The sequence below is a fragment of the Pongo pygmaeus genome, chromosome X (genome assembly GCF_028885625.2).
Source record: "Pongo pygmaeus isolate AG05252 chromosome X, NHGRI_mPonPyg2-v2.0_pri, whole genome shotgun sequence".
NCBI lineage: Eukaryota > Metazoa > Chordata > Mammalia > Primates > Hominidae > Pongo > Pongo pygmaeus.
In genome coordinates this window covers 31745173-31759203 of record NC_072396.2, presented here as the reverse complement: position 1 = coordinate 31759203, position 14031 = coordinate 31745173, and the positions used below count along the sequence as shown (strand labels likewise).

At 36.8% G+C, this 14031-nt stretch overlaps 1 protein-coding gene across 9 annotated transcripts in view; it reads left to right on the top strand.

The window, feature by feature from the left end:
- Positions 1-11808, top strand: part of DMD (dystrophin) — a 2105574-nt gene extending 2093766 nt beyond the window's left edge. For 5 of the 9 annotated variants that reach the window (XM_063660502.1, XM_054470955.2, XM_063660504.1 and 2 more), the window contains 2 exons: positions 4428-4459; positions 9131-11808. In XM_063660502.1, the coding sequence (XP_063516572.1) occupies positions 4428-4459; positions 9131-9142 (44 nt within the window). In that variant the 3' untranslated portion in view covers positions 9143-11808. The remainder of the gene's footprint in view (positions 1-4427; positions 4460-9130) is intronic. The other 4 variants (XM_054470954.2, XM_054470953.2, XM_054470956.2 and 1 more) reach the window with 1 other exon arrangement.
- Positions 11809-14031: the final 2223 nt, after the last annotated feature.

Sequence of the window (14031 nt, the reverse complement as noted above, 5' to 3'; positions counted from 1 at the left end):
TGTGTTACAAAAAACAAAGTTCATGGTTGCTAGAGCTGTTTTGGACAGCTGTTTGAGTAACTCAAAACATGTGAGAGCCAGAGGTCTGACATTTAGTGGAAACGTGCTATGAAATACCACCTCGTGGTTTACTTAACCCTGCTAGATAATTGCCCACAGAGGAAAAGCCGTTTTTAAAAAACTTATGCTTTTCATAAATATAAAGTATATAGATAGGTAAGCTATCGTGTACCTCAAATTTACAACTTTTCTGTTGCCCCTTGCCACAGAATTGGTCCTGAAGGTGTCAGCTAACCTTTATCTTTTATTTTCACAAAGAGTACCTGGAAGCCAAGAAAAGTCAAGTGCCTTGTTTATGGCCATTCAGCAAGTTAAGTTAGGCTTCTAATCTTATCTTAATGGCTTTGCTAAACTGTTATCAAAATTAATAAATGAGTGGCATGCTTCTCCATTTAGTGATAAACCGATGGCCAACACTATCCTGCATAATAGGCGATATAAGCAGGAGCATGTTCAAGATTTGAATGTGTAAACATTCAGCTTTGTGATTATATCTTTCTGGTTGGTCTCTAGATGATATACTTAGTTGTTCACAAACACTTGGGAGATTTGAGTGGCTCAGTGTATATGTGAACACTGAATATTGGCCAATTTATATCTAATCTGTCTATCTATCTATCTCTAATCCCTTCCTTTGTAAGCATATGTGTAGAAATTGAATTCTAGTGTAATAAGTCATTGTCTACTTTACCATAAGGTACTTTCTAAAGCTCTGCCATTCTACAGGAAAACTACATGGGTAGAATAAACAAACGTAATTTAAAAAATAACCCCATTAAGTGATTTGTCCATAAGTCTCTGATCATTTAGCAGATTAACAAAGATATTTTTATATGTATGTGCACTGATGAAAGAAATGCCCTCCTAGTCAGTAGTACGGTATTAGGCTCTCTAAAATGTGGTACCACTTTATACAGATGAATGAATAATAGGAGCCAAGATAAGCTCTTAATGCAGTAAAACAATCCAGAAAGCAGTTAGCAGTGCTACTATTTCTGCTGCCTGTACAATCTCTTGCCTACTGACCTGTGCCACATTATTTTTATCTCCACCAGCCCATGCCATCCTCTTTTTTTTCATACCATCCCCTCTCAAATAAGCCCACATACATTCTATCGAATACCCCTAAATTACCAACCCAACAGCTTTGTAAAACCTGCCATCTTTTAAAATGAAAATCTTATTCTGTGGTTCTTTTATGGAAGAGCAACATAAAGAACAAAGGCAGATAGAAATATGGTGTGCCCTTTTTCAGGCACCATTCTGTTTCCTATATGCTCCCACAAAGGATTTGAGCAGTTATCCCTTTAATCCAGGACTAGCAAACTACATACAGCCCATATGCCAAATCTGGCCCACTACCTGTTTTTATAAAGTTTTATTGGAACACAGCCATACCCATTCATTTACATGTTGCCTATAGTTGCTTTCTCATTACCAGGGCAGAGTAGTTGCAGCAGTGTTGAATAGCTGGTACAGAGACTGTGGGCTTGCAAAGCCTGAAATATTTACTATCTGGCCCTTTATGGGGAAAATTTGCCAATCCCTGCTTTACACTATTATTTTGTTGTCCATTCTGACTCATTACATGTATAGAGTCACAGGCTTCTGTGCTGATCAACTTTCAGCTGAACAAGATTATTGAGCTGAAATTGAATTGATTTAAGGATTTATATTCATGTTCACCAAAGAGCCTGCAAGTGTGGCCATTTGAATTTTTTTGACTTATAAAATAACAGAAATCCTAAAAAGGGACTCATTCTTCCTTAAGTGTTTTAAACAGTCAGTGAATTAATATAAAAGAGGCTAAAAGCACCCAGAAAGAGTACTGTCCTGCAATTCCAACTCTAAAATAATGAATTACAATCAATAATGTCAATTTTATACTGCCCGAGGAAATTAGACTTCTCTGGACCTGACCAAGCCCTTTATTTAGACTCAGGACTGCCCCAGCACACTTCCCTTTTGTCTTGATTCATTTCCTGACAACACATCACATTGCCAGATGGACGTGGTAACTGAAGGTCTACGGAAACTCATTTCCAAAAAAAAAAAAAAAAAAAAAAAATGTTTATAAAATAAAACTTTTATCTGAAACTTTATTCATCGGACAAGAACTTTTAAAAATGTTGTAATCAAGTAGCCTCTGTTTTGTCAGTGTAGAACTAGTCCTTATACAGTAGAAAATATCCTTTGTTTTTAACTTTTTCTAAAGTGAAAAAAAGGACCTTCCTTTTGTAATGTATTAATGAATACATGGGGACCCAAGTGATGAGGGAGGATTTTAGAAGAGATTAGAGTTAGCTTGGCTCTGGGAGGTCCATTTTCATAAAATATTGTTTCTGAAGAAGGATCTGGAACCTAACACAAGTCATTTGCTGCTACATATTAAGCAATAATCAATTGATAACCGAGTTCTGAATATGGCTTAGTGTAGAATTACTACAGATAGGTGACATTAAGCATTCTAAGAATCATCATTACCTTCTGAAGTACGTAACCATAATTACATTCTAAATCACATGGCTTTCTAACAACACTGTCCTTCCTAAAGATCTCAAGTTTCAAAAGTAGACCAAAGATACATGCCAAAACAAGTTACCCACCTTTGGCATCCAAACTAAAGTGTACCAGTGAAGGGCAAGTTACTTATAACACAGAAGGACTCTTGGTCATGACCCAACTACTACTTTACCAATTCACTTCAGCCAGTATTTATCAAATACCAAAAGTGTGTATATACAGTACAGGGCATTGGGGATAGAGAGGTGGATGAGCAACATGTGGACCCCGTCCTCAAGAGGCGTATAGTCTTACAGAGGAAGAGAACTAATTCTGCCACCAGACAGTATTATGAAACATAAAGATACTTTTTAAAAAAAAAACCTTGCTAAAGGAATCAAAAAGAAGGGGTGAGTAATTCATACTGGGATTTCAGCCATCAAGGACAGAATGATGTTCTCCTCCCCAAATAATGGGAACATCATTTGGTATGGATCTCCCACTAGTGACACCCACAGCTGAGGAGCTAGTACCCATTTTTCTCCCTCTTTTCCCTGGCTTGAGGAGCATCATAAATACCTGGCCCTTATGTGGTCAAGCTGAAAATCTGATACTCCTAAGAAATCGCTGAGTCATGTAGGAAATTCAGAAGGAAGAGAAGAAGGGAGAGAAGGAGAAAGGGAGGGAAGAAAGAGAGGGAGAGAGGGAAGAAAAACTTAGAAACTATCTTTAAATGTATACTAGAAGTTTTGAACCCTAACCTTGAGTTTTGAAAGGTTTCTATTGGTGTCGTAGCTCCATACTTCTTCATTCCAGACTAGTAGTTCTCAAATTGTTTCAGGGAGTTTTTAGTCTTGTCGGAGCCACTGAGAATGATGGGTGGAGGGGAAAGGGAGATGCTGTACAGGATCTCTCACAGCTCTGCTTTGAACTGCTCCAAATATTGGAATTCCATATAAGATTGTTTCAGGAGATGTCCGATTGCTATAGTTAAAACAGTTTGAAAACCAAGATTTTAAAGGAAATTGCATGCCCAAGACATGCTATTGACATGTATGGTCAGAAGTCCCTACTTTTCTGTCCAATTATGACTTGTCATAGAACACTTTCTCATCAGAGTCTACTTTTGAAATACAAATAAATGCATACAGATGTAGGAATCTATGAATCAAGGCCAGTGGGTCTTTAGCCATTGCCTCTTAAGGCTCCTGTTATTTGCTGAATTGAGGAGGAAGTTGAAAGCTCATTCCTGGATCTGGATCTGGCTCTGTGGCTTGCCCATTAGTGGGACTTACCTCTTCCCCTCATCTGTTCTTTCTGTTTTCTCAAATGCGTCCAGTTTCATCATGGAAATGCTCAGCTTCTATCAGGTAGAACACATTCTCCCAAGAGGATGAAGTCCAGCCTCTATGTCGGGTTCTACCTTGCATTTGATGTGCAGACTTTGGGCACACAGAGTCAACTACTGTTTATGTTTCAATGTGCTGATTGTCAAGAGTGAAGAGATTCTGAGATTTTTTTTTAACATTAAGTTTGAGTTGTCCTTGAAAACAATGCCCAATTTGTCAGATTTCTATTCTGTGCCAGTTTTCATCCAGTTTAATGCGTGAACTCTATGGATTTTACAAATGACGTCTTCTGGATCATGTTATCTGTTTACACTGATCTTAAGTGTACGTAAAGGTTACTTGACTAGATGTGTCTTTTGGGTTTTTTGTTTCTGTTTTTTTTTTTCCAGCAGAGAATAAATGGTCATCTCAACATTTGTTTGGTAAAAGAAGCAAATTGGTATGAAATTGTATATTTATGCATGTTTTTTTTCCCCTTTCTGATATATCTGCCTCTTCCTCTCTCTATTATTAAAGGAAGAAATACCCCTGGAAAGCCAATGAGAGAGGTTAGTGAGATTCAGGCTCACAGCCATGGCTTCTGTCTGTCTCATCCTGCTTTTTATGTTTGGCGTTTGTGTAAGAATTGTGTGTGTGCACGCGCATGTGTGTATTACACATTGTGTCATCATGTAAGGATGGTAGTCACCTCTCCACTTGCAGCTCATGAGGAACATTCCTCAAATGTTCATTGCTGTTGTCATCACCATGACGACAAGACTGGGGTTGGGGGAGCAAGAATCTCTTTAAAATGGCAATCCTTTGTAGTCCCTAGGTTGGAATCCTGCCGTTCATCATCTGTTGCCATTTGCAACACAAACTAAATCTTCAAAATAAATTTAGCCTTGAACATAACTGATGAGTCATAAAGCTTTCTTCCACTTCCAGGACCTTAGCATTTTCTGCCAGCGCCCTTAGTTTTTATTCTTCTGGGATGACTTCATTTTGCTTTTGTTTCCTTTTTTCTTGGTTCCTACGCTCTTTCTTTCCCATTTTAGCGAACATTTTTTGAGCACTTACTGTGTGCCAAGCATTGTTCTCAGCACTTGCCATCTTTTTCATCATGTCATCTTCATGACAAGCCTGTGAGGTAGGTACTCTTATTAACCCCGTTTTACAGATAAGGAGACTGAGTCAATGAGAGAGTAAGCAGTGTGTCCCAGGTGACAGAGCCAAGGATTTGGATCCAGGCAGTCTGGCTCCAGACCCACACTCTTAACTCTCATTTGAAAGGCTTATATCATCTCAACGTACCCTTCAGAAGATGATCTTTTTTATTTGGTATTTGAAGCCACACAGAACAATAACCAATTCGATTAAAAAAATTAAATATTGGAATTTTGAGAGTTTTTTAAAATGCCTATTTATGGGTTGAAAGGGATAGGGTGCAGTCTTATCACTGAATGTGGTTTCAGGTTTTACAGTGAAAGGTGCTTCTTACTCCTATTCCACCAGGAATATTGTCTGAATATCGAATTACCTAATTAAGTGACTGTTGGATGACAAAGTGTTAACTGACAGCCCAAGTAAAATCAAGGTTGTCTTTACCAAGAATTTAATCTGAAGGAGGAGAGAAGGAAAGCTCTCCCATGGGATGGTAGTGTTCTGGGAGACAGGCTGGATGGGTGGAGAGTCCTTCTTAAATGAGAAGATTCTGGAGTCCTTAGCAACAGGATGGACTAGAGAGACCACCGATTCATTTAAACACAGGAGTCGTAATGAAAACTCTGCCAACTTCGTGCCATACAAGTCTAATCAATTTAATGATTCTTCAGTGTGTCTGTGCCAGTGCCTCCTTCCAAGGCTTTGGGCAGTGGGGCCAGGGAGGGAATGGTAGGCTGGGAGGAGAAACTGAGGAAACCTGACTTGGTGAAGGAAGGATTGAATGCTCCTGACGGTTTGCCTGGTTCATGTACTTCGTATGTGAGACTTCTTGGGTTCATTCTTATGGTAAGTGCCCCTTAAAATTTATTCATTTTAACTTTTTGTAGAAAAATGCACCATAATTTTGACCACCTTAAACATGTTTCACTCACAAATGAATTTCAGAAAAGGCTAGCACATGTAATTGAAGTTATATAGGCATTTGCAGACTTGACTACCTGAGGCGTATGGTGTTCAGACAAGTTTCCAGAAGCCAAAGAATCAAAACAATAATGACCTTTTCTAATGCTATGAAAATATCCCAAATGTACGTAAATCAGATTTTTTTCAGAGATTAAATTATAGAGAAGAAAAGATAAGCAAATTTCACTGTAGTATTCTGGCTTTGCTTTGGACAATTGAATGCTAACAATTTTATTTGGGAATTGTATTTTTAAAAAATAGAGCACCAGATTGCTATTGAGGTCTTGGATCTTTGCCAGAAAGTCTCAATTCCAATCGCTGTAGAAAACAATTCCCTCAGGCGGTGGTGGCCTGTGAGACTAAATGTGTTGCAGTTAGCGCCAACTTGAAAAACATACAACTGCCCTAATGTTCAAGGCATAGTGCCTTTGTGTTCAATAATCCTTGCTTAAGAATGGATTAAATTAATACTTTCTATAGACATAGTTTTCTGCCACCTTGTGCCTGAAGGTGATTGCAAATGCCTGAATCCTGGCTGCTCTTCAGTACCTCTCATACTTCATAGTATGAGATTGTAATTTTGACTTTAGAAAAATCTGTCAGGTAAAATTAATGACCTCCCGAATGCTCTGCCTTACACACATGGATAATAGAACTAGGATACAAATCTGCTTTCTATATTCATGTCACAGCGCAGTCTTACCCCTCCAATGGATTAAAGTATGATTCTCTGGGGCAGTAGTTTAGTTTGTAAAAAGAGATTGACTTCTTTCTTTTTTCTGGATCTAATGAAAAACTCCATGGAAAAAAATTAGAATTATTTATTCTGGTAAAGCAGGTATTTAGTGAAGTAAGCAAAGGCATAATATAGATGATGAGGTGACTCTAAAAGTTCTTTATTTTTATAGCACAAAGATGGCCACAAGGTCATTTGTGAAAATGCAGCAGTGTAAACCGGTTAAAGGCCACCCAACTTTTTGTCGGAGTGTGCATGGCACATTAAGAATAATGAACCTCTGTTTTCCCTGGCAAATTTTTAAATAGCAGATACCCCTAGAACTTATGCTTCTTGAGAGACTCAAGAATTTTCCTTCCAGTTAGTAACTGAACACCATTTCAAGGAAGAGAAGCACCACTTGGCTATATAATCCATAAATGCATTTACTTGTTTTGTCATATTTTGAACTGCCATCTACATCCCCTAGCACACAGCCTAAAAAGACACTTTGTGATTATCGATAAGCTGACAAGAAAAAAATGAGTTTTCCCCCCTTTTTTGTTGATGTTTTGTAATACGTTTTCTAGCTACTAGGTGGACTATATACTATAGTCACATGTGGGTCGTGAGAAATACTTCTAATTACATTCAGGCATCATGTTGTAAAGGTCCTGGACTTTGTTTTTACTGATTTTGTTAACCATAAAGATTGCTAGTAATTAAAAATTTGCAGTTAGTCCATCTATTTTCAATTTATGCATGAATAATAATTATGCAGATTTCCCAGGGTTGCTGGACAGTCAAAAATAGATACAGGGGAAGCCCTCCAACTTGATAGCAGCAGTTATATATTTATTTGTACTCTGAGCTCTAAGGAGCAGCAAAGGCCCCACTGTGTCGTCTTCCTGTGGTTTTTATGGCACAGAAAGCCAAAAATAATTTCAGTTCTTCACTGAGGGCTGCCAAACTATTGGCCCACATATGCTTTGTTAAAAAATTTTTATACTTGCAGTCTCAACCAAAATCCAAAGTGATGTTCTAAAATATAATTAATACTCCATGAAATTCTTTGCACTAATAAAGCACAAAAAGATATACAAACTTGGTCACCTTAATAGAAATGCCTGAATGACATTAAACTTTTAATAAATCTTCAAATCTTCAATTGATCTGGTGCCTGCCCATGAATCCGCTTCATTTTGTAGAGAAGCTATATCTAGCTCTTGAAATAAATATTAAAACAAAATACTCTCCCTAGTCTATATCTTTAATTTTTATTGGGATTTTTAACAATTATTATGGGAATCTGTAAAGTTGATACATGGCAAGGTAGTAATAGCCTAGTAAAGCATTTCAGTTCCAAAGACAATACTTGAATAGTGGAAGGATTTGCCAATGCGCAATAATTAAAATTAGCCATATAAAACTATGGGACATAGATGAAAAGGCAAGCCATAAAGTATGTCTCAGATTATCTTACTCTAAATCTGAATTTTGCTACAAAGTACCCAGGGACATTGTGCTGTTCTTTTTCTCCATGCTGGGAGATTCGTGCTAGGTCATGCTGCATTATTATTAAAAGGCTATTGTGATTGATAGTTAACCCTTATTTAGGAGGAGATCTAAGATGGATTCACAGAATACCCAAATGCATACAATACATGTGGGTCACCTGTAATTTGGAATGGAAAGCAATTTTTATTCTGAGGTTTCCTAATTCAAATGTTAATAGTGCACCAAAAGGTCAATTCAAGAGTTTATTATTTTTCAACCCAAGTAAAAGCAGAGAGAAAAATAGCCACCTCCACCATAGCCTCAGAAGCAAGCCAACAGCCTGAAACAGCTTTGAAATGAAAAGTTGGTGTGGTGGTGATGGTGGCAGTGATAATGGTGATGGTAGTGGTAGTTGTAGTTGTGAGGGTGGTGATGGTGGTTTGATATAGTAAAAAAATGTTAGTGCAAGTAGAGAGTAAGTAAGTAAAGTAAAGTAATCACTCATAGCCAAGGTGGAAAAGATGTATCCCATCATGGAATATTCCCGTTCTGAAAGAAATCTTGTGCTTATCTATGGGAAATCTTGTGCTTATCTATGGAATTCTTTTGATAGATATATATATTTACATTGGGAACATGAATGTAGCTTGACATTTTTCCATTTAAACACCAGTAGCCTGATCCAACATTAAGCTGATACTAACAACGTGTAATGGCTTCATTAACAAGGCTTTGCTTCTTCCTGGAAACTGGTGAAAAATCAAACCTTGTTGTGTATACCCTCGATGCAGCTTCTGTGTTGTCGTCACTCAGAAATGGGGAATGATTTCCCAAATGGCAAAGAAACAGAGTGATGCTATCTGCCCCTTTTGTAAAGTCTGTCTTTCTCTTTGTTTTCCAGGACACAATGTAGGAAGTCTTTTCCACATGGCAGATGATTTGGGCAGAGCGATGGAGTCCTTAGTATCAGTCATGACAGATGAAGAAGGAGCAGAATAAATGTTTTACAACTCCTGATTCCCGCATGGTTTTTATAATATTCATACAACACAAAGAGGATTAGACAGTAAGAGTTTACAAGAAATAAATCTATATTTTTGTGAAGGGTAGTGGTACTATACTGTAGATTTCAGTAGTTTCTAAGTCTGTTATTGTTTTGTTAACAATGGCAGGTTTTACACGTCTATGCAATTGTACAAAAAAGTTATAAGAAAACTACATGTAAAATCTTGATAGCTAAATAACTTGCCATTTCTTTATATGGAACGCATTTTGGGTTGTTTAAAAATTTATAACAGTTATAAAGAAAGATTGTAAACAAAAGTGTGCTTTATAAAAAAAGTTGTTTATAAAAACCCCTAAAAACAAACACACACACACACACACACAACTTTGAGGCAGCGCATTGTTTTGCATCCTTTTGGCGTGATATCCATATGAAATTCATGGCTTTTTCGCGTGCTAGCCATATGAAATTCATGGCTTTTTCTTTTTTTGCATATTAAAGATAGGACTTCTTCCTCTACCACCACACCAAATGACTACTTCACACTGCTCATTTGAGAACTGTCAACTGAGTGGGGCAGGCTTGAGTTTTCATTTTATATATCTATATGTCTATAAGTATATAAATACTATAGTTATATAGATAAATAATAGATACGAATTTCTATAGACTTTTTCCATTTTTTAAATGTTCGTGTCACTTCCTATAGAAAGAAATTACTTCTAGTCATCCAGGCTTACCTGCTTGGTCTAGAATGGATTTTTCCCGGAGCCGGAAGCCAGGAGGAAACTACCACACTAAAGCATTGTCTACAGCTCCAGATGTTTCTCATTTTAAACTTTCCACTGACAACTAAAGTATTGAATTTTTTTAAAGGGAACATGTGAATGAATACACAGGACTTACTTATTATATCAGAGTAATCGGTTGGTTGGTTGATTGATTGATTGATACATTTGGCTTCCTGCTGCTAGCAATGCCACGATTTGGATTTAATGATGCTTCAGTGGAAATCAGAAGGTATTCTGACCTTGTGAACATCAGAAGGTATTTTTAACTCCCAAGCAGTAGCAGGACGATGATAGGGTTGGAGGGCTATGGATTTGATTGATAGGGTTGGAGGGCTATGGATTCCCAGCCCATCCCTGTGAAGGAGTAGGCCACTCTTTAAGTGAAGGATTGGATGATTGTTCATAATACATAAAGTTCTCTATAATTACAACTAAATTATTATGCCCTCTTCTCACAGTCAAAAGGAAGTGGGTGGTTTTGTTTTTGTTGCTTTTTTAGATTTATTTTCCCATGCGGGATGAGTTTTTAAATGCCACAAGACATAGTTTAGTTTAGTTTAAAATAAACTTTGGGAAAAGGTGTAAGACAGTAGCCCCATCACATTTGTGATACTGACAATTATCAACCCAGAAGCCCATGAACTCTGTTTCCATCCTTTGTATTTCTCTGCGAGTAATTCCACACAGGTTTGTAAGTAAGAAGGGCAAATTGATTCAAATGTTACAAAAGTAAAAAAGCTACTCCAAACCTTTCTTGGTGGATTAGACAGGTTAAATATATAAACAAACAAACAAACAAAAATTGCTCAAAAAGAGGAGAAAAGCTCAAGAGGAAAAGCTAAGGACTGGTGGGAAAAAGCTTTACTCTTTCATGCCATTTTATTCCTCTTTGATTTAAAAATCATTCATTCAATAGACATCACCGTGTGACCTATAATTTTGCAAATCTGTTACCTCTGACATCAAGTGTAATTAGCTTTTGGAGAGTGGGTTTTGTCCATTATTTTATTAATAATTAATTAACATCAAACACGGCTTCTCATGCTATTTCTACCTCACTTTGGTTTTGGGGTGTTCCTGATAATTGTGCACACCTGAGTTCACAGCTTCACCACTTGTCTATTGCGTTATTTTCTTTTTCCTTTATAATTTTCAAAAGAAAACCCAAAGCTCTAAGGTAACAAATTACCAAATTACATGAAGATTTGGTTTTTGTCTTGCATTTTTTCCTTTACGTGACGCTGGACCTTTTCTTTACCCAAGGACTTTTAAAACTAAGATTTAAAACAAGGGGTTACTTTACCTCCTACTAAGAAGTTTAAGTTTCATTCTAAAATCAGAGGTGAATAGACTGCATAATTTTGTTTTAATCATCTTTTTGTTTTTTCTTTTAGACATTAGCTCTGGAGTGAGTCTGTCATAATATTTGAACAAAAATTGAGAGCTTTATTGCTGCATTTTAAGCATAATTTGGACATTATTTCGTGTTGTGTTCTTTATAACCACCAAGTATTAAACTGTAAATCATAATCAATGTAACTGAAGCATAAACATCACATGGCATGTTTTGTCATTGTTTTCAGGTACTGAGTTCTTACTTGAGTATCATAATATATTGTGTTTTAACACCAACACTGTAACATTTACTAATTATTTTTTTAAACTTCAGTTTTACTGCATTTTCACAACATATCAGACTTCACCAAATATATGCCTTACTATTGTATTATAGTACTGCTTTACTGTGTATCTCAATAAAGCACGCAGTTATGTTACAAAAAAGTATTGACTGGACTGCAGTACTTTGTTATTTTAATTTAGTTGTTATTTACTTTTTAAATAGGTAATACATGCATATGAGTAAAAAACTATAATCCAGAAAGACAGTGAAAAGACTCCCAACTACCCTTTCCCCCATATCATCCTCATTGCCCTATGAGTAGACATTATTAATTTCTTATTTAGTCTTCCAGAGTGTCTTTATTATTATATAAGCAATTAAAATATATATGTTCCTATTTTTTTCCTATTATTTCACAGGATATAGCATTCTCTGCACCCAGTGATGCACCTTGCTTGTTTAAATTTAAATATGGACTCAAGAAATCCTTTCATTTAAATATATAAAATGCTTTCTCATTCTTTTTTATAGCTGTATAATATTTCATTATATGTTCATAGGATATTTTATTTAAGCAGTTCCCTTTGGTGGGATATGTAGTCTGTTGTCAGTCTTTTGCTATAACAAACAATATTGCACATTTCTCATTACATCATTTCATTTGTGCACAAACATATCTGTGGGATACTTCCTAGAAGTGAGATTGCTGGGTCAAAGGGGGTAAGCATTTGTAGACTGGGAGATGATACATTTTGTGCAGTGACTGATAGTCAGTCATAGTGTTTGTTGCGTTTTTTGTTTTAATAATGACAAGTATATTAATTAAGTCAGTTTGCAGTTCATACTTTGCTTCTCAAGAGAATTTCATATCACTTCTATTCCTGTTAATGTCACCATCTAAGAGGATGCATGAGTAGTAAGAGACACCTAAAATGATGTCTCACAACTGGTTCTGGGGAAGAATCCCTTACCATAGTCAACCACCACCATGGGGAGAACCTCTCCTTTGCCCCTGCCCTGCTCTGTTTCTTGCCCTGGCTGCAAAGGAGGCTAAGAAAGTGGGTAGCAATGTCAGCACTTCTTAGGGAGAGGCTATCTTTACCTATTCCCAAGGTTCATGGATGGGGGGGTTCCCCCAACAGTGTTCAGATGCTGGTGAGCCGAAGGAATAACATAAGTCCACTAGGTGCAGCCTATCCTAGTGATTTCGGAAATAATAGGAGATGATCCATCTCGTTAGAAATGATGTTAGTAGATGTGGCATCTCTGCTGTGAATCAATCACTTGCTAATTTTTTGAAACTAGGGTGATGATGCTGACCTAAGTGACTACCACATTGAAACACTGCCCTTGACATCCACATATACCAAGAAAAATTTTCATCCTATTTAAATAAACAAATCATTTATCCTTCCCACCATTACCCAAACCTACCTTTGTTTGAAACACCCAGACTGGCTGTTTTGGTGACACTTAAAGAGGTAACTGAGGAATCTTCAATACTTCACCATGTCTAAGACAACTGTGTGTGGATGACTCTGAAGAGGGCATTTGGTTTTCCATTCCATACTTGGCACACACTAGAAGAGACAGAATTAATTCAGTTAAAAATTAAAATGAATCGAGCTGGCACAGATTATGCACCGGCAAGCAAAATGTGTGTTTGGGAGAAAGCACCAAGACTAATGGATGTGTTCTGTAGAGCTGCAATGGGATTTCCCTGAATTTGTAATGCTCTAATGGTGGAATGAATACAAAGGCAGGCACTGGCGCACTTGCAAAGACTGCCTTCAAATTAAGTGTAGGAAGGACACAAATCAAATTCTTTCCCACAGTAGCAAAGCCACTGGAGTAGGAACTATAAACATGTTCTTCAATGCCCCTTGCACGTCAGTGTACCGTGATCTCATGGACTTAACTGACAACACAAGAGTGGCAGCGTGCCCAACATTCCATAATAAACAATACTGTGTGAATGTGTAAAGTCTGGGGATGTTTGAGAGTAGCTTTTGTGTGCAGAAAAGGTTATCTACAGTAACTTGAGGTTTAAATGTTATATGTACATACATATGTGTGTATGTACATGTGTGTATTTTATATACATTCAGGATTTTAGCTCTTCTATAACTTTATTTTGAAATCATTCAAACAAGAAAAACTGAAACAGAAGAAAAATTGCAAGAACAGTACAAAGAAAGAACCCACATATACCCTTTACCCAGGTTAATGAATTGTTTACATTTTGCTTCATTTACTTTATCGTTCTCTCAATGAATAGATGATAGTTTTTCCTGAGCCATTTTAAGAATAAGTTGTAGACATCATGCCTCCTTACATTTAAATACATCATGTACATTTCCTAATATCTAGGACATTCTCTTGTA